Raw genomic sequence first — 21,673 nt, forward strand, 5'->3', positions numbered from 1 at the left:
TACCTCGTAATTGCATTAGATAACCATGCAAATGAGGATGTTAAATTTCTAATGTTATGGGGGAGGGCTGGCTCAAGTGGGATGCCCAAGTACGTCAGTGGGCGCTGTTTTAGCCACACCCAAGAAATCAGGAAAACTGAAATGGTAAAAAACAGTTTAACGCTATATCGCCACAAAACAGTATAACAAAATTCTCAGTCTTTGGACATGTTTTCAGCAATTATGCCCGAACATATACAGTACAGTATATTGAGAAATGAATATCTGAACTCACGTGCGGGATTTTTAAATACAAATTTAATGAAAATCCATCTGGTCAAGTCAAATTGTGGCATTATTTGGTTTTAATGCTGTACATGAAGTGAAGTATACATTCATTCACGTTTGTTCATTTACGCTTTCATTTCGGGTAAATGCAAACCATCAACATACAGGGATGATTCACCAATTTTATAGGCGAAGGGCCAGCCACTTTGGAAGGCAACCCAAAATATGCAAAACCAGATGGAGGGATGCCTGTGCTGCCTCACACCGTAGCACACGCATGCACACATGCACATTTGCACACACACGCACACAACATAAATGTTCACAGATGCAAGAATTGAATCAAAACCCAGGAACTGTTTGCGGAGGAGAGAAGCGTATGTAAGCTGCATGACAGGGCTAAAACGTGTGTGAGTGTGATTGTAGGAGAAAAAGAATCCTGTCTGGCTTGAGGGGAGTCGTGCACTCTGCAAGCTGCTGGCAGAACGACGTTTGCTCCATAGATGCACACAACTCTCGACAAAGACAAAGTTAACTGTTTATTACAATCGCCAGGCTGCAATCTAACGAGCTAGCAAGCTAAGGACTGGAGTTAAAAGGCTCACTCAACCGGGCTGACATCGTTAAAATGTCAGTGCACAAGAGTTTTATGTGTGTGTGTGTGTGTGTTCCCCACATAACACACACACACACAGACACAGACACACATATGGCAAACGTAACTGTTTCTAAACCATAAGCACAGCGGCACACGCTATCGATATTCAGCCAGTAGTTGACTTCAGCAAACTCATTTTCAGCGTCATTTGATTGACAGATGATCTTGGTTGTTAGGGTTGTGGTCTCACGTCACAGTCCAGCTTTATCCTATATTTAACCAGGTAAAAGCTTATTCAGAGATAAAATATTTTCCAAAAGCCAAGAGGCAGCAGAAATTATATACAGTACATAACATGACAACATTCATACAATAAATAAATAAGAATGATATTAAAATGTATGACATCTGATTTCAAAACGGTGACAAAGCCCATGTTTTATACATGCTGGTGTTTTTGTATTCATTCAAATTTGGCAGGCTTTAAGATATTTTTTGGGCCTCTTTAGTGGGTTAATGACTATAGCGATGTGCCAAATGTTTGATATTTATTTAATTGCAGTTTTTGTGAATAGAGCCTGAGTCATATTTATTTATAGTTCTTTATTTATCTAATTTATTTAATGTATTATTCTACATTACCATGCCAATGTTCTTTAGAATTTGTTCTTACTTGAATTATTCTTTAATATCATTATATCAGTGGTGTAAAACAAACCGTCAACGATACTATCGTTTATCTTGATAGTTTTGGGGAAAATACAGTATATCCTCCTAAAGAATTTTCATATGATTGATTTCATTGACTGGGTCACTGATGGTGTAGTAGTACACTCGCCTGACTTTGGTGCGGGCAGCGTGGGTTCAGTTCTCACTCAGTGACCTGACTTTATGTGACCTGCGACTGACTGTGTGTGCGTGCTAGTAATATAGTACATCCATCCATCTATTTTCTGTACCGCTTCTCCTCACTAGGGTCACGGGCATGCTGGAGCCTATCCCAGCTTTCTTGGGGCGAGAGGTGGGTACACCCTGAACTGGTCGCCAGCCAATCGCAGGGCACATATAGACAAACAACCATTCGTACTCACATTCACACCTACGGGCAATTTAGAGTCTTCAATCAACCTACCACACATGTTTTTGGGATGTGGGAGGAAACTGGAGTACCCGGAGAAAACCCAAGCAGGCACGGGGAGAACATGCAAACTTCACACAAGCGGGGATGGGATTTGAACTGTGAGGCAGATGTGCTAACCAGCTGTCCACTGTCCCGCCCATGTAAAGTAGAACACTTGAAAATACGGGCCTCAAAAATATTTATACCTGTGAGAGGTTATTCCCAGTTCCCTTGTTGTAATTGTATGGTGTTGTGTGTAACTAAATGCAACACAATGTCCATGCTTCCTTGCTATTTCGGTTTTCTTGCCGCCAGACTCACTGAATACGACGACATTTGCACCCACGAGCTGAACATGTGTCGTATTCATATCTATAACGTATATGAACAGCAAGGATGCCTGAACATTGTGCTGCATACAGTTGTGAAAATCGGTTGAGAAATGAGCAAGTTACGATTTAACTTGAATGTGCATACAATGTCTTTGATGGGAACGTCGCCCCTGCCAACATGGCCGCCACGTATTCACGTCTTCTTGCCGTGCTGCTAACTTTCTTTTGCTGTTTCTGTGCGCCTGCGCAGAAATGACAGTCACGTGACGGCGAATAACGAAAGCAAACGCCGAAACGAACAAACAACATTTTTGAATTAAGATAGATGCTTCCTGTAGTTGCGGCTACTCAAAACAAGCTAAGGTAAAAATGAAGTAATGAAGAAGTCTATTTGCGCTACACTAACAAGTCTTCATTATTTGACGACAGAAGCACAAACTCTTGTTATTTTCGGACTGTCTCGTTCTACTTCCGTGCACATATATACTCGTAGGCTGTTTATCTTGGACGTTGAGGTCACGGTCTTTGTTTTTGTGTGTGTCTGTTTTCAAGTTGTGCCTTCCTCAAATTAGGTCGCGCTGTCAAGTCAAGCAGGAAGAAGAAGAAGTACACTTGCCCTACTTGGCGTGTGTGTCAAGATGGGGCTGAGCGGCGTCCTGGCGTGTGTGTTCGTCGTTTGTACTGGGCTGTGTTGGGGGGACACCCCGGCCAACTGCACCTACGAGGACCTTCTGGGGAAGTGGGTGTTCCAGGTGTCCGACCGAGGCCATGACAAGAGCGTCAACTGCTCCGCTGAAGGTACATCGCCGAAATATTGACAGTAGACCAGAGAGGCACAGTGAGTGACAACTATTGACCTTCTCCTTTTCAGCCTGGAGTAGAGAAGCACGTCAATAGTTGTCACTGGAGGTTGTTTCCACAATGATGTGAGGCTAGTCTGAGCTGAGATGACGTGTGCGTTCATTTAAACAAAAAAGGAGGTCACCACCTGGGTTTCCCTAACAACCAAAAGCCTTCCAATGTACTGCATTAACTAAAGGAGACAAACTGGCACCTAGCCTGGATCAGGCAAGGAAAACAACCAAGGAGATAACTCAATCTGATATTACGGGGTTTGTCTAATGCATTGTTAAAAATCAATTTCTAAGGTTTAGGGTTTGAATCCCTAACCCTCTGGTCTGCTGTGTGCTGCTTCCTCCCACATGTGTCAAACACAAGGCCTTAACCCCCCCTAAACCCGTGTAATATGATGGAGTGATTATTAGGATTGTCACACAGAACATATTGGGTCAAAGGTCGAAAAAGTGTAACTGCCTTGTGCTGTAGCCGCAGACGCAGTCCAGAAACAAACAAACGCTGTGCAGTTCAGATTCTGGTTAGTGCACGTCCTGGCTAGCGTGATGCTTTTCGCAGAACGTCAAACATAACTCATTTACAACGGTGTCATGTGAACGTTGATGTCAGTGTAGCACAAATAAATAGTAGCACGCAACAGATACAACTTTCTGCGGCACTATAGAACAGCCTCTCTCGGGCTCTCCAGTTTAATGGTGATAATAAATCAATGCCATTGCTGTTTTTAAAGGATAATCATTTGCGCTGTTAAAACTGTTACTGTGTTACTTGTCAGCATCCTTTATTTCCTAAAAAAAATAATATTTTAGCTGCTGTTGTTTTTTTAATGTCATTACATCAGTTCCTGCTTAGACAAATGCTAAGCAGTTTGATTTGCATTTTGTTCCCCTGCCGTACCAAATGTGAACCAAACTCATTAAAACCAAGGTACTGTATGTACTGAACTGTGATTTATAGCATCCTGTTACATCTCTAGCGATCAAACATTTATTTGGTTTCACCTCTGTTAACACGCCCTCTGAGGGCGACCTAAATACGATGTGGCTCATGACAAAAACAAGTTAGCTTTAAATTGTCCATAGGTATGAATGTGAGCATGAATGTTATAGCAAAGTCAAAAGATTAACATATGTAAAGTACAGGAAAAAAAGACACTACACAGTCCAGGGTGTACACCGTGGTAGAGTAAATGGATGGATGGATGAATGCGGTAACATGAGCTATAGGTGGTTCAAGGACAAATCAGGATGCAAGTGATGGTTTTGACTAGCCAGTAGACACTTGTACTTGTCTTTTTCAGCCACAGGTGGGAGCATGGTGACGGTGACCCTTGAGAAGCTGTCTGTGGCCAATGACGACATGGGAAACAGCGGCTTCTTCACCCTAATCTACAACCAGGGTTTTGAAGTAGTCATCAATGGCTACAAATGGTTTGCATTCTTCAAGGTAAGAGAAGCACTTGTATGATTGTTACTGAATATATTGTTATGGAGTCAAGCCGACATTGTTGGGAAGAGCCAATCTGTCTTGTTTGTCCTGTAGTCCACGTTTGCAAGAGGCCTGATGTCGATCTGATGATATCGGATTTCATGTTTTTTATTTATTTTTTGACACTGTCGTTAAACTGCCAGACGAATATTTCTAACACTGTAATTTACAAATGTCCTCATTCATCAAGGTTCAACCTCCTCAGTATTATTAATACCAATTGGTATTTCATAATACAAATTTGATCATATAAAAAAAATAAAAATTGTTATTCTTGAAATATCATTATGCTTATCATCCAGCGACTTGAAAACACACTATTGTGCTTGTTTCCGCTTTCTCTCGAATGACACATGACGCATGTCTGGAGAAAATAGTGCGTTCCTTTCGGCTTCAAAAAACCCATGTGATTGCTCAACTTCCTCCTTGTCTGCTGTTGGTTCCCTTTGGTCATACAAAGACATTTTATTCTAATAAATCCTTACAAAATGTAGTGTATGTCCAAAGATCAACCTCAAGGAAGCACATTCACGTTAGTTTGTGTGCAACGTTTTTATATTTTCTTCTCCTTTTTCAGTACACTGAAGAGGGCCCGAAGGTGACCAGCTTTTGTGACCATACCCTACCAGGATGGGTGCATGATGTTTTAGGCAACAACTGGGGGTGTTTTGTTGGAAAGAAAGTGAACCCAGTACCACCGCAAGCTTACTATAAACCAGTCTTGAGCTCCAGGTAAATGATACTTTTACAAAACTACAAAGACCATTGAAACATATATTGATTGACCAGCCACAACTTTGTGACCACTTATACAATGTAAGGATATCCATTGCAAGAGCTGAATATGTTTTTTAATGGCGCTTTTTACCACCAAGGGCAACCATAGCCATGGAAACCTGAAGCACCAATCTTCTTTAACATCAGTAGCCCACATAGACTTTTCCTCACTCTGTCTTTGTGTTTTAAATCAAAGGAAGCGTTTTTTTACTTCTAAAATGTCAGCAAATGTTTATACTAATGTTCAGCTACATTTGAAGTCTTCCGCGCAGCCTTATGTTGCGTCCCTCTGCATGATTAATATTTCCTTCAGCAAGCATGCAGGAGATCTTTAAAATAAATAAATAAATAAAAAGAATGCATCACCATCAGCTGCGTTATGCTGTTTAAATGTACATTATTCAAGAAGTAGTTCACTCTTTGTCAATAGTACATTTATGTGCGTTCTTGAGAAGAGAGTATGGTTGTTGTTGTCACATGGGCCACTGATGAGTTGTACTTTGAAAGAGGAGTTATGTCAGCGTTATCGGCTGCACAATCAAAACTGTGGTTCCAAGTAAAGATATTATCAAATGACACGATGAAGCCTCAGATGACCGTATGACATTTTGTGTTGGTGCTTTGTTTCACATGAGAGCTGAGTGCTGGCAGCAGTACATGGCCTGCTATTTTTCTTATCTCTTCAGGCTCTTCAAAAGGCCTTACACACCAAACCAAGGTCTCATTGAGTCCATTAACTCAGTCCAGAATTCATGGAAGGCCGTGTCCTACCCAGAATATAAGACTTACTCACTGCAGGAGCTGCACTACAGAGCCGGAGGACCCGCCTCCCGCATTTCTGTGTGAGTTTTTACTCTTATCTCATACAGTTGAAAAACAACCAACACTTACATTTCAGTATTTGACAAGCACTTTTCCAAAATGCAGTAGACACCCAATACATAAATAAATACATCTTACCTTGTCATTCTTTGACTATGTTTAGACTGCATCAATTAATTGTTTTAACAGGAGAAAATTAATACTTGTAAAATTTGCTATTCTGGGTGAAGGCATAGATCAGGTTTTAATCAGAATAACCAAAATGGATTTGTTGAGTTTTGGAAAAGAGCTCTTCATTTGTCTTTCTCACACAAATAAAAGGTCCTCAACTTTTTTTCTCCCTTTTTCAGTGAGGCACACTTTCTTCACATTGTTCTTCCCCCAACCTCCTAAATTGTGAAACTGATCTTTAAACCTCCATGTTGCATTGTTTTCCCCAGATTATTGATTAAATAATAACTAATTTGCATTAGTCCATATTTTTGTTTGAGGTGTCATTTAGACAGATGTGAGGCCATCAGCATTTGACAGTTTAGGCTTTTCAGTTATTGTAAGTATTTTGTTGCCCATAGCTTGCCAATTGACACTGGAGCAGCGTTGCAAAATTGCCACCTGGCAAGAAGTTCCTCTGTCCCTGACTGCAGTTCAGTGCCAGTTTGAGAAGCTTTATGGCCATCACACTGCTCCAGTGCATAGCACAATTTATGCTATCCATGGCAAGTTTCTCAAAAGGAGACCTGTTCTTGGCAGACCATGTAGCAGTAACTCTTAGAGCAGGCATTCAGGCAAAGCCAGAGTCTTCAAGTGGCTCGAAATGGAAGATTATGGTGTTTAAGAACCTGAAGTTGGTACCGGTAAAGATTTAACACTCTCCAAAGCATACACTGAGTCGGACCTTTGTTGATGCTGAGTTCCAGTGCAGCGCTCTGGATAGACTTTAACTGGTTTTGTGCAAATGCCTGTTGTAACAGTTCAGTGGTGGTAATGTAATATCATGCCTTCCGCTGCATGGTTTGTCAACAACACATGCTGTCTTTAAAAAAAAAAAATTAAATAAAAAAAACTTGCCATGGATAAATGGTGTAAATTGTACTACATGTTGGAGTACTGTAACGGTCTAATAGCTTCTCAAACTGGCACTAAACTGCAGTCGGGGACAGACAAACTATTTGCCAGGTGGCGATTTTGCAATGCTGCTCCAATGTCAATCGGCGAGGCACGGGCAAGGGAATTATATGCTGACAAAAACTGCAAAGCATAAGATGTCAAATGCTGATAGACTCACATCTGTCCCAATGAAATCAGAAATAGAAAAAATGAAGTGTATTGCGACTTTTGGGACACTCGTATAATATCTTTCTTTATTTTATTGTTTTTTTTTTTCGCGCTGTGCTTAAGCCATGTTCACCCTACGCCTGTGACAGCCCAAGTAGCCAAGTTGGTGGCAGCTCTACCGCAGCACTGGGACTGGAGGAACATAGATCGCATAAACTTTGTCAGCCCTGTGCGAAACCAAGGTGACGTTCACGTTCTGTTAACCCTAGTTTCTCTTATTCTAAGTGGGGTCATCTTCTACACTTGTTCTTGTTAAATTCTTGGCATGTACATTATTCATGTTTGAAATATGACGAAAATAATGTTCCGTTAGCCCAACTCTGGGACATTAGGTAGGAGAAGATTGTTTGGTCAGTGTGGGATGAAGTCTTGCACATGGACGTGCACAGCATGGCTAGCGGCAGACGCTGAGCAGCAGCTTGCTCGCTTCCCGCCTGGCATGCCTGACTCGTCTGGGCGCTCTCTTGTGTTTCTGCACAGCTCGGTGTGTGAGTGGAGGGATTAAACGTGCTCAGTAGTTGGAGTGTCTCAGAGCGACTTTGCAGGGATGTGCTTTAGGATCTGGAGAGGGTTGGAGTGTTTGACTGGAAGCCCTCTAAGCTTTTGTGTTCTACTGCAGCGCACGAGCCTGTAAAGTCATGTGGATGCTCATTGATGGTTCACTTCGATTCACAAAGGAACATTTCTTAACATCCTGTTTCCCGTGGGCAGGTGTCACCGCAGAGATTGTTTTGACCTCATTTATTTCTGCTAATTATTTTATGACAGAGAGCTAGTTTCTTACGTTTGATGGTAAACGGTGTCGACTCGGAAATTTACTGCAAATGAATGTGAATTTTCCTGTTGCCTTTTCACCTTGGTGCCACTCATATCATTTTTCAATAAAGTCTGTTCCTTTTCTTTGTTTTTTTTGTCTACCATCCTTAAAAGGATTGTTTACTAAGATGTATTGCAACAAACGGTATGAGTATCTCAAGACCTTTCTTAGATTCAGAGGGAATACACTACGATTTTGTGACACCAAAAGTAACCAGAAACTACAGTAAACTTTAGTGACTAGTTTATTGTAGTTTATTATATTATGTTATGTAATAGTCTTTGAAGGCTAATTTTACTAACCTGCACAGACTTATTTAATTCTAAAAAAACAATTCCTTTTTCCAGCTTCATGCGGTAGCTGCTACTCCTTCGCCTCCATGGGAATGCTCGAGGCTCGCATCCGAATCTTAACCAACAACAGTGAGGCTCCCATACTCAGCCCCCAACAAGTGGTCTCCTGCTCTAAATATTCTCAAGGTATCGTAACTGTTTCAGAGGCCTGTTACGAAGCAGCATTGCTGAAGCTGAAGTACTACTGCAATCATGTGTAGTATTGCTAAACCTAAGGTCCTGAATTTGACTTTGGTATTCATGGGTGAATTGTACAAGGAGATGAAATTAGTTGGTGGTTGGTTTTAATTGTTGGGGATTGCTATGATAGGCTGTGTTCTACTTTTGTAATACTTCTGGGCAGTTATTAAATGTCTCATCTTTGACCCAAGAAGGGCCTCAAGTATTTCTTCCTCTCTCATATTTCAGGTTGTGATGGTGGCTTTCCATACCTGATTGGGAAGTACGTCCAAGACTTTGGTATTGTGGATGAGTCCTGCTTTGCATATGTTGGAAAGGACACTCCCTGCGGCGTCCCTAAAAACTGTGGCCGCACTTACGTAGCAGAATACAGCTATGTGGGAGGATTTTATGGCGGCTGCAGTGAGGCTGCCATGATGCTGGAACTGGTCCAGAATGGCCCAATGGCAGTGGCCTTTGAGGTATAAACTATTCTCGTCTTTCTTCCAAGTACATAGTTCATTAATTGAGAGCCTGAGGATATGCAATGGGATTGCTGTGTACATGATGCAGAGCAGGGATAGGTAACTATAATGCCAAAATAGGCAATGCAAAAGTAACAGTACTGCAGTGTTGTATAATGAAGTGATGTATGAATAGCAACGGGCAGTTACACGGGTTAATCCTGCCTTCTGGCATCTAGTGGAAGAGCATTTAATTGATGTGTCTGTTACGAAACGTTACTGCCGGAGATAGATAGATAGATATACACATACATAGATTATTTGCAGTCGTAAGAACGTAATTCCACCCCTTGTACTGGGATGCAGAGCGGAACCACTTGCCAACCTGCAGTGTAAATCCAGTAGGGGTGGGTGATATGGGGAGAAAAAAAATCTCTATTTTCTGTTATTTTACGATAAAGTTTATTTGACAATATCCTTAAAAAATGGTGTCAGTCTCTTCCTACTTCCCAGGACATTTATCGATAGACACAGCGTGTCAGAACAACAGCTCTTGTTTATTTTGTAAAGTTCTTCATATATCTACAGAAAAACATTGCTAGCTCCTCCTTTAGCCTCACCAGCAATCGGGATGACTTTGAGATTGCAGTTTTCTTTGTAAATGTTATTCAAAATGAATAGATCCTCCGAAACAGCACCGTATATTCTCTTTATTCACTTCACTTTTAAACTGGCCGCGTTTGGGAAGCCAGCACATACATGGAGCGACCTGTGTCATTTTCCCCTTGGCCAACAGAAAACGTCACATGCGTTCCATTGAGGTCCATAGTGACAATTCACCCACTTGTAAGCTGCTAAACTCCAGAAAAGGTTGCTCGGAGTTGACCCACTAGTTTGACAGCGAGTTTGTTTTGCTTTCCACTGAGTCACATTACTGAATTATGTCCGTTGATTCGCCGAATGAGGACTTTTATGCGCATCCTCCTTTCTGTCTTCGTCCTATGCCTTCTATGGACCCGTTTGGTTGTTTTCTTTACGAGAGTATGAATACTCGATAATATAAAATTCCACATCATCAAAGCAACGGTCAAGATTATATCGAAGGTCATACAGATCGCCCACCCCTAAAATCCAGCCAATGAGAATACATGAACACATTCTTTGCAGGTGTACCCAGACTTCATGTACTACAAGGAGGGCATCTACCACCACACGGGCATCTCGGATTCCTTCAACCCCTTCGAGCTGACCAACCACGCCGTGCTGCTGGTGGGCTACGGCCGCTGTCACATGACCGGCCAGAAATACTGGCTTGTCAAGAATAGCTGGGGCACCGGCTGGGGAGAGAACGGCTACTTCCGAATCCGCCGGGGAAGTGACGAGTGTTCCATCGAGAGCATTGCAGTCGCAGCCAAGCCCATCCCCAGCCTCTAGAGGTCTTTAAAATATATATATATATATAATTTTTTTTTGCACTCTAAGTAAGCGCTAGTGGGATTTCTCATTCAGGCTGCATTTTCAACCCTCAGTGATTTTTCAGTGCATGTGTGGGTTAACAGTTTAATTAATGCCTTAACAGTATTCTTAAACGGAAATCACAAGTATGCTGGTTTTACTTTTGGCTGGACTTGTGAACTACGACTTGAAAAGTGGGGCATAATAAAAAAAATGGATGGAATGTTTTTACGAATCCAATTGGTTTCTCCTCTATGATTGTGCACTTTTAGTCTGGGTTGTGCCTAGAGATGTGAAGCTGTCATTGTGTAAAGGGATTGACCAAGTGAGTTAGGTTTCTAATATCTGCCTGTCAGGTTATTGTTTGTTTGTCTCAGGGAAGTATGGTGGATGTTGAATCAGTTTTAAGTCATATGCACCTTTCATAATCATAATAAAGGGAGATAAAAATCAGTTTAAAAAGAAAACAATTTTATACATAATGCTGTGATTGAAATCTAACTGCTTTTTACAAATTACAAGAACAGTTTTGATCAATGCAGGTTTTTTCTTTTGTTCCACTTTGTTACATTACATTAGAGTGCCAATATGCATGCATCAATTATCAGACGAGAATTTGTAGCATGATCTGTATTTTTTTTGTTTGCTTTCATACTACACTCACTGTTGTAGTATGCAAGCAAATGACAAAATACAAACAAGTTATTGTGAATTTGCACATACATGATGTAATGAGATGCAATCCAAGAGTTTTAACAAAAAATGATGTGTCTGAGCAGTATGAATTTAATTAAAAAACTGCATTGCATCACACAGGTCTTTCTAGTGTTTTGTAGTAGAGGCACTGTGTTGCATTTGGGTATTTAATTTGATCAATTTTTTAATTTTTTTAGGAGGCCATCTTGCTTTGGGTGAGAGAGGGTAGGTGTGGTACAGTCAACCTGGCCAATCGCTGTATTTTTATTTTTAAATAAAATAGGAACGAGTTCACATAATTGTAAAAATCAGTACTTCTACTTTTAAGTCTTTAAAACACGCATCTGTAGCTCCATCATCATGTCGTGGCCGGTAGGCATTTATTTATTTTTCCCGTAGTTTTATGTGATCTCGCGCCTTGAGGCGCATACCGTGGGACGGTGCAACCACCCAGGCTGCCCCACCGCGTCGTCACAAGGTCCAACCGCCTCCGCCCTCCCCCCCACCCCCTCCCTCCCCTCCCCTCCCAGTCCAAGTTCACCTCCCCTTTCCTCACAAGCCCACTCCCGACTCTTCACCTCACTCCGTCCCGCGGCCACTTCCACTCGATTGGATTCATGCTCGGCCCTCGCCCGCCATGCAGAACAACCACGCCAAGGAGCACCTCTACAAGATCCTGGTCATAGGAGACCTGGGCGTGGGCAAGACCAGCATCATCAAGCGCTATGTGCACCACAACTTCAGCCCAAACTACAGAGCCACCATCGGGGTGGACTTTGCCCTCAAAGTGCTCAACTTGGACCAGGAGACTGTGCGCCTCCAGCTGTGGGACATCGCAGGTACCACTCTTCCACTTTTGCACTTTTCTACTTGTACTTTTCCATACACACTGGATGGCCAACTGTTAGAAATAATGTTTATATACTGTATTGGCAAGGGAATATCTGAAGTGCCTTCAAATAGTGTTTTGCACAAGTTGAACGTGGTTATTTAAAATAAATGCATATAATGCTTTGACAAAATCATTAAGATAAATAGCATTTTTTTATCTTTTTCACCAAGCATCACATTACATCTCGGAGACATTTGTTTCAAATGAAATCCATGTTAAACCTTAAACAATCTGCTATGGAATGGGATTATTCTCTTCAATGGAGTGAGTACATTATTCGCAAATGACATTACTGTATGTGGTGCACATGTGATGTGCAAGGAGGGAGGGGATGGCTATAAACGTGACTGTGTCACCTTGCACGTTTACACTTGTTTCACACATAAGTGGCCACTCCTCCGTGGAAAATGCACAATTCATATACAGCTCTGGAAAGACTTAACCTCTGCAAAGTTACCAGTTTATGCCAACAAATCTTCACTGAGATGCAAAGAAGCTGTGAAACAGACAGTATGCCATTTTATGTAAGCTTCTACATGAATTTGACACAAGCCCAACAAACGGCATTGGCCCTAAAGTCCATCCTTGATGTGAAGTGCTCTTATTTTTCTTTTGTTTAATTATTTAAGCTTGCTTTCTTTGGATTCCACCCCCCCCCCCCCCCCCACTGTATTTAACACAGCACCACTCTCCACGGTAATAACAGCAGTAAAAACGACTAGAAAAGTCCTCAGATTTTCACGTTGGACTTGAGTTGTTCTGATAATGAATGACGGTTTGTGGCTGAGAGAACAGAACCAAAGGTTCCAGCAGCAGGCTCATCTCACGTGAGTGTCGGCTGAGGTTGACCTGCTGCTGACGGCCCACCGCTGCAATTTCTCCGCTAAGCACAAGCGGTCATGTGTCTCTGCCTCATGTGAGCCAGATTTGAGGCCCAGCCTATTGGATACTGAGAGTGTTTGTTGCGCCCTTTTTTTTGGGGGGGGTGGGGGAGAACTGTAAAAGTTCTGCGTAGCCTTTTATCAGGTTACTCAGTTAGTTGTGCGAGAACTAGTGAGATCTCTTTGTGATGGGGTCCTTCACTTTGGTGGGATCATCCTTTAGAACAGGGGTGTTCAAACATTTTCCTCCGAGGGCCACATAGAGAAAACTTGAAGGATGCAAGGGCCACTTTGATATTCTTCAACTTCAAGTTCTGAATCACTTTAAAACCAATCCATGATGCACTTACAGGGAATATATCATACTGTTTTCGTAGTTACAAAGTTTGAATAACTGCTACATCACAGTTTTCTGTTAAAACATCACATCACATCACATCCACCCCCAAAATCTGAATGGTAGCCAAAATCTGTTCATCCACTTCCATAAACTAGCAATTAGCCTGCTAACGACCAAGCAAACCTTTGACTTTTATTAACTCAGGCAGGTGACATTCCAGTTATACACAACCAGCCATAAATTTATTATTACCTACACAATATAATAAGATCCCTAGAAGGGCTGTCAAATGTTTTGCCTTTACAAAAATAATAATGTTTGGTTTCATTGACATAATATTATATATATATATATATATATATATATATATATATAATTTTGTGGTTGTAGTTTGCATTGGGGATATCGTCATCAGTAGAGTGATGTCTGATATTTCTTCTTATTCTCTCGTATAACTAATTGAGGTAACCAAAATATTGGGCACAGCGCTTATTATGATGATTACCTCAATAATAAATACGGACCTATCAAAACTGAGAATTATTACCTTTTTCCTTTTAACAGTTTAGATATTGCTCTTGTATTGGATCTCAATATATTGTGCAAGGGGTCATAATTTTGTGGTGGTAGTCATTATAGCATTGCTAAATGTGTAATGTAGCAGTAGTAACAAAATAATCATTGTTTTTATATGAGCCATTCAATAACACTTGATGCCTGCCGTGTAGACTCCACACAGGAAGGTCGGATTTGAACCCCCAATCTCAGAACCGTGAGGAGCCTGTGATAACCACTTGGGTACTGTGCTGCCCGAATAACTGTAGCCCTACATGTCTTACGTCATAGGTGTCAAACTCAAGGCCCGGGGGCCAGATGCAGCCCGTCACATCATTTTATGTGGCCCGCAAATGCAAATTATGCTCGTCAACCTCCGTGACTTTTGGTCAAATCTGTACCCAAATTCCAAATTGTCATAATAATAAACAGTTACGTTGAGACATTGCATTTTTCTGTTACCAAACCCTTCTTCTACAGTAACTTAAACAATACTATTATCCTTGTCTTCTAATTTCAAAACTAGTTAGCCCTCAATTTGTTGTGTAATGGTAATAATATGTTTTGGTGATGATTAAACATTTATCGGGTTTCACTGTTCTAACGGCCCTCTGAGGGAAATCATAACTACAATGTGGCCCGAGACAAAAAAGAGTTTGACACCCATGTCTTACGTAAATGATACAGGCTTCATGTTAAAATATGAATTCATCAAACTTCCAACAACATATTTAAACGTATATAACGGTCGATTTTATCACCCATTTCCTTTAATATGCGCACTGTTTATGCCACAACACGTTTAACTTTTTACAATCCTCTTTGAATCTTTTTGTCCCATGACCAAATCTGCATGCATGCATGCATGTTCACACCGCACACAGTTGTTTGACTGCATTTGAGCATATTTGAACACACAAAATGGCTTTTCAATGCTAGTGAATGCCATTTTTCAGTCTGAAAAAAAGCAAAACCTTTAACTTAAACTGAAGTGTAACAAACTTAGTTTTTACACATCTGGTCAAAATTTAAGTTGAGTTAAATTGAGTTTGAAACACAACTTGAAAACAATTCAGTGGCAATAGTTCAATCAAAATGATGTCAAATTAGAATATAACATTGATCCAAATGTCTGTTTGTACGGTCTGTTAATGTGTTTTCGTGTGCATATGCCTGTGTGTGACTATCTTCTTTAGGTCAAGAGAGATTTGGCAACATGACCCGCGTATACTACCGCGAGGCAATGGGCGCCTTCATAGTGTTCGATGTGACAAGGCCCGCCTCCTTTGAGGCAGTCACCAAATGGAAGGAGGACTTGGATTCTAAAGTGACACTAGCCAATGGGAAGCATGTGGCCACGGTGCTCCTGGCTAACAAATGTGACCAGGGACGCGATGTACTCACCAATAATGGAATAAAGATGGAGCAGTTCTGCCAGGAGAATGGCTTTGTGGGATGTTTTGAGACATCGGCTAAGGTAAAAAAACCAAACAAACACACAGTTATTTATTAATTGAATCAGTCTATTGTTTTTAATCTGTCTTCTGCTCAAATATCTGCTCAGGAAGCTATGAGTCAGGTTGAGTCTAGAGAAAAACGTGGACTTATGTGAGGTGTGTGTGACTTGAACCGACACAATGACACGATCGCAAAAGCCCAGTATGTCACGAGTGATGTGCTGCAGGAATGTCACAGCCCGGTGGTAAGGGAGGAAAATAGAACAAGACGTGCACGTAGACACGCACACACTTAAACACCCAGCGGTCACTTGGCACACCTGCACAAGCGAACGAGATCCAATCTAGCAGCTGTAAGAAAAATATCATTTCAATATATCAAAACACATCGGTGCCTTGACTCCCAAGTTTAAGCCGTTCGTATAGTATGTACATGAATTGAAACGTTAGCATATTGAACATAATTTTCCCATAAGAAATAATATAAACATAAATAATTGGTTCCAGCCTCGACAAAAGTTACTATTTTAGTAAAAGCTTGTACACTTTGAACACAATATGAAGCTGTGCAGTACTGTAAATCAAAGGACAAGGGTTGACCGATCACAAATCTCTTTACTAACCAAATAACAACTGCAACAAGTGGAAGTGTCCATCTCATTCATAAGCGGCTGCGCAGCCGACACCCAATCAGTGTCGCGAGTCCCTTTGGCGCCGGTTGGAAATCACAAAACCCTTGAACTTTAACAACTGTGTTGCTACAGTTATGAAGAATAAACAATAAAATCCACTTTCCCTTGACTTCTTCACTTGCAGCATGTAAGTGCCTCGCCTCCTCGCAAAGAATAGTCTCGGAACTGCCATCACCTGCTAGTTGTTTTTCGTTTATCCAAAAGAGCGACAGCTTTTCAACTTCGTCCAGATTTTCTCGGCCCTTTCGAAGGTACGTCACTCCTTTCTCAGAAGCAACACAAATGTCATTTCCCCCCCAATCCAGCCATCTATTTTCCGTGCCGCTTATCCTCGCTAGGGTTGCGAGGGTTGCTGGGCGCCTATCTCAGCTGACTCTGTGCGAGAGGCGGGGTACACCCTGAACTGGTTTCCAGCCAATCGCAGAGCTCATATAGACCAAAATAAAAATCATTCGTACTCACGTTCACACCTACGGACAATTTAGAGTCTTCAATTAACCTACCATACCAACCTACCAGGAAACCGGGGTACCCAGAGAAAGCCCACGTAGGCATGGGTAGACTTGTAAACTCTACACAGGGGAGGCCGGATTTGAACCCAGGACCCCCAGAACTCTGCTAACCAGTCGTCCACCGTGCTGCTCATTTTTCCCCACAATAATGGCAATTGTGGACTTGTTTCTTCCGTACTGCACTGTATATCAGATCAATTTTCCCCATAGAAATGAATTGAAATGGGATGTATCCGTTCCAACAACCAAAATGTTCCTACGTTTTAAATTTTTTTTAAATGGCACTATTGTAGAATATAAACATAAAAACATAATGAAACAAAATAAAACAGAATGTAAAGGAATAAACTGTTTTTAAAAGTGTAATTAAGCCGAAAGTCACACACACTCACACACACGCGCACACAAATTGTAGTACATTCCTGTTTTGAAGCTGACGAGGGAGCGACGTCAGGAGCCAAGAGTCAGTCTGGTTGGCCGATTACAACGCGATTAGTTCCGTGTTGAGCGTCTCCTCCATGCTTCTTGCAAGTGCTTTTATTTTGTATTTGTATCAGTTTTGCACCACCACTGTCTACCTGTATCAATCAGACCAACTTTTTGATGCAGAAAAAAATGCTTACATTGTAATGGAACCAACTAGTTCAGAAGGGAGAAAAGTATGGCTGCCCCCTCCATTCTTGAATCTGGCCCTCCGATTATATAATTAGGAGCAGTAATTTTGCTATTTGATATTTTTATAGATTTTGTATTCAGTGAACTCATTAAATAATTCATTAATAGATTTTTTTTTTAGATAATAAAGTGAAAAAAATTTACTTATTTTTTGATGATTACTTATTCTATTAAATGATTGGCAATAATAATTATCCATCCAGGCCATTTTCTAGACTGCTTGTCCTAATTAGGGTTGCTGAAGCCTATCACAGAGCAAATTAGAGTTGAATTAACCAACATGCATGTTGTCGGAGTAACCCACACAAGCAAGGGAGAACATGTAAACTCAACACTGGAAACCCACCGCCGAGATTTGAACCTTCAACCTCAGAACTGTGCGGCAGACGTGCTCACCACGTGGTCCCTCTGCAGCTTAATTAGAATTAAATTCATTCTAAGTAATAACATTAATCATGAGCGAATTTTTAATAAAATTAACAATTTTACATATTTGAAATACACAATTAAACAGTATTTTGATTGTTGAAAGGGTCCTCAAGTGAAGCGAGAGAATACTGTCTGTGACAATTCTATCTGCTGTCTCATTTATATGCTCTATGATGCAAACTGACCCAAACGAACCTCGTAAATGTCTCATAAATATAAACAATGTCAAATAAATGTGAGGAAAATGAAGAACAGCACCTGGAAAATATACCTTGTTTGGATTTTTAAACCTTGTTTGGATTTGCAACATTGTTTTTGTTGTTGTTACTTTTTGTGTTGTGTTTTTTTTTTTTTGCTGATTTTGTGCAAGTAGTCATTGGATTCGATTAGGGTGAGAATCGCTCATTCTGGAATGTAATTGCACATCTGGTAAATGGCTCACTTCTGCTTCAAGAAGCCTTACACCGTATCATCATGCAGCCCTCCGCATACTCGTTCACCCTCTAATGATGCAGCATCAGGAGTCCAAATTCGAGGCACTTTTTTTTTTTTTCCAGGCCATTTTTCTTGACGGCCATTCTACCACCTGAGCTAAGCAGCCGTTGAAAAGAGGTGACAGCTGTGTCAGACGTTCGCCAGCCAATCGTAGGGCACGTACAAACACCACAATGGAAGCCGAGATTCAAATTCAGAGACTCACCAAGGCAGATGTACTAATCACGAGCCTACCAGCCAGATAACAAACAATGTTAATAAACAATGGCCAGAAAGAGAGTTTTTACATAAAAACAGGGCCCAAGACGGCAACTTCCAGTCCATGTTCTTCTTCTCATGTTCTGATTCTCTTAACAATAAAGCCATGTTGAGGTTTCTCTTTTTTTTCTAATCATTTTTTCAAAAACAATTTTTATTTTTATTTTTTGGGGGAAAATGTGGGTCAAATAAGGAATATTGGGAGTGTCATGGCGTTAGAAGTTCAACTGTACTAACTGTGTCAATAAGTTAGACATTTACTCATTGAAGTCACATTATTTTGCATTGATATATTATTGCTTGATCCGCACCCTTTCTCCATGCTTAGGAAAACATCAACATTGACGAGGCAGCTAACTGCTTGGTGAAACACATAATTTCCAGTGAGAACGACATGCTCCAATCGGAGGACCCGGATACCATCACCCCCCAGTTAGATACGGACAAAGGCGGGACATGCTCCTCCTGCTTCAGATCGCAGTAATGGCTCCAGGCGCGTGGGCGACCTCGTGTACATTACTCCACACAAAGTTGGTGTGTTTGCAGAGAGCTTGTTGATGCCTTCCCCCCCCCCCCCCCCCCTCCCGATAGCTCACTTTGGCTGCAGGTGGGCTAGAGCTGAAGGAATGGACGGATGCAAAGAAAGATGGTGAAAGAACAATAGACCAGGCTGCGTCTGCCTGTCAAAGACAAGGTCACTCATGTCTTTTGCACTCCCGCTTCTGTAACCATGGAGACGCAGTTACTCAATGAACACATGCAGAGAGCGAGTGCAGCAAATGAGAGAATGTCTTTGTTAAAGGTTCAGATCTTCAATCCGTGTTGGGTGTCACTTCTTTTGACCTTTCCATCGCAGTCTCTCACCCACTCTTTGGTTTTCTTTACTCGATTGTTTTGTCTCTTTATCTTTTCCGTCCCCTTTCTACTGACTGCAAATAGAGAATGTTCAATATTTCCTTTGCAATGATCCAAAGCAGCTCTGCTCCAAATTCAACAAAACTACAGTGGATAAGTAATATATTATGTCATATTTTGAAAAGAGGCTCCAGTCTGCAACTGCTGGCCTTTCTTACCAAATCAACAATCACACGTGTGTAATTACAGTGGCCTTTTTAAAAATCTAGTTTTACCAAATATTTTATTTATAAATGCATTTAGAGGAATATGAAAACATTCATAATATTTTTATACTCAGGATAGATTTGAACATACTGTATTATTCAAAATTTAATAACAATGCCTTGTGTTTTTCAAGAATGTGAAATAAAACCAAGATAAACACATTTTATTTTGATCTGCTGATCTACATTATATATATATATATATATATATATATATATATGTATATATGTATATGTATATATGTATATATATATATGTATATGTATATGTATATATATATGTATATGTATATGTATATATATATATATATATATATATATATATATATATATATATATATATATATAATATTGCCAATGTCCATAATTTGTAACATTTCTAATTATGTGATGAATGATTATATAGCCATACAAATATGTACATATTATATTCAGACAGATTTTAGAACCAAAGATGTGTCCAGTTATCAACAAGAATAAACCACAACATTTCTTTATGCCTGATTATTGTCTGTTTATTTCAATTTGAGTTTAGTATTTATTTCATCACCATTCAAGCAATTTGATCTAAAAAAAAAAAAAAAAAAAAATTTCAAAATCATTTGGTATCTAAAAGACTGTTCAAACTTGTGCCCTGTGTGTACCAACGTTTTGGATCGCTTCAAATGTTCAGACAAATGTTCAAATGATCACTTCTACAACATTCTTAGGTAATCACAACGTCCAGTCACTGGTGAGCTACAGTATTTTGTGGTGACCCCTGCCATGTGACCCTGAAGTTGAAGTTATTTTCACCATGACAAGTGAGACGTGCTCACATACAAAACCGCTAACCACTAACTATGCAGTCACCTTTTACCATGTGCCTGGTTGAGGCAATCATAAGAAGATAAAGAAACAGAGGTGTGGACTCGAGTCACATGACATGAACTCGAGTCAGACTTGAGTCATGAATTTGATGACTTTAGATTCGATTTCTACAACATAAATTCACAATAAATGTGACAGCTAAATAATGTGCACATTCCAAGAACCACTGTTATCATATACAGAAACGACAACTATATTAAACGTAGCAATAAGGACGTTAATTATTGCAACAACAACAACAACAAAAATCCACATTGTATTGTGGGAATCACACGGCTTGACGTCACGTATGCTTGTTTGCGTTAGCATTAGCAGCTAGCTTTGTGAACGATCACGCAAATAGTTAAACGGCAAGGTGGCTGTGCGCTGTCTGGGCTTCCTGTAAACTATAGTCTGGTTTAGTCAGTGTTCTCAAGAATCAGTTATACTGTATTTCTGTTTTTGTTCACTTTAATTACCAATCGATCGGAAAACAGCTAGCGTCTGTTCGACATGGAACTTTTTTTTTTTTTTACATAGTGCCCCTAGTGTTCTGAATGAGATACTACAGTTGGATAAAATTGTACCTTTATAACAAGATGACAAAGTTGTGTTCCCTTTTTTAATATAATGTCTTATGTTTTCGATACTCACAAGAAAGGTCAAGTTTAAACTGAAATATATTTGTGTTTGAAATTGCCTCACTAGAAATGCTTGCATACAAGAAAATGCAGCTTCCTGCTGTATGAGAATGTGAATTTAAGACAAAGTTCAAAGAGTAAACCAATTGGTCATTGATTATTAAGTGAAATGTCTCAATTTCTCTTGTATTCATAATTGCTCCTTAACTAAGAAAACATATATTTTATCCTTATACTTGATGATTCCATTTTCTGAGCCGCTTCTCCTCACACGGGTCGTGGGCGTGCTGGAGCCTATCCCAGCTATCGTCGGGCAGGAGGCGGGGTACACCCTGAAC

General features: G+C 40.5%; 2 protein-coding genes across 4 annotated transcripts; both read left to right on the forward strand.

Annotated features, from left to right (window-relative positions):
• Positions 1–2,538: 2,538 nt before the first annotated feature.
• Positions 2,539–11,655, forward strand: ctsc (cathepsin C). 2 transcript variants are annotated; one of them, XM_061782629.1, is made up of 9 exons: positions 2,539–2,680; positions 2,890–3,115; positions 4,473–4,618; positions 5,238–5,392; positions 6,124–6,279; positions 7,658–7,776; positions 8,759–8,890; positions 9,173–9,405; positions 10,555–11,655. In XM_061782629.1, exons 2-9 carry the CDS (start codon positions 2,956–2,958, stop codon positions 10,819–10,821), a joined length of 1,368 nt encoding a protein of 455 aa, XP_061638613.1. In that variant the 5' UTR covers positions 2,539–2,680; positions 2,890–2,955; the 3' UTR covers positions 10,822–11,655. The 2 variants fall into 2 exon arrangements, with proteins under 2 accessions (XP_061638613.1, XP_061638614.1); XM_061782630.1 differs by having other exon boundaries at positions 2,545–2,680; positions 2,870–3,115.
• Positions 11,656–12,099: 444 nt separating this feature from the next.
• Positions 12,100–20,023, forward strand: rab38a (RAB38a, member RAS oncogene family). Of its 2 annotated transcripts, XR_009789875.1 has the most exons (4): positions 12,100–12,377; positions 15,403–15,683; positions 16,480–16,606; positions 19,053–19,190. XR_009789875.1 is itself a non-coding variant. In XM_061783116.1 (3 exons), exons 1-3 carry the CDS (start codon positions 12,176–12,178, stop codon positions 19,206–19,208), a joined length of 639 nt encoding a protein of 212 aa, XP_061639100.1. In that variant the 5' UTR covers positions 12,100–12,175; the 3' UTR covers positions 19,209–20,023. The 2 variants fall into 2 exon arrangements, 1 of the variants encoding a protein (XP_061639100.1); XM_061783116.1 differs by lacking the exon at positions 16,480–16,606 and having other exon boundaries at positions 19,053–20,023.
• Positions 20,024–21,673: the final 1,650 nt, after the last annotated feature.

The sequence above is a fragment of the Phyllopteryx taeniolatus genome, chromosome 8, assembly GCF_024500385.1.
Source record: "Phyllopteryx taeniolatus isolate TA_2022b chromosome 8, UOR_Ptae_1.2, whole genome shotgun sequence".
In the NCBI taxonomy this organism is placed as follows: Eukaryota; Metazoa; Chordata; class Actinopteri; order Syngnathiformes; family Syngnathidae; genus Phyllopteryx; species Phyllopteryx taeniolatus.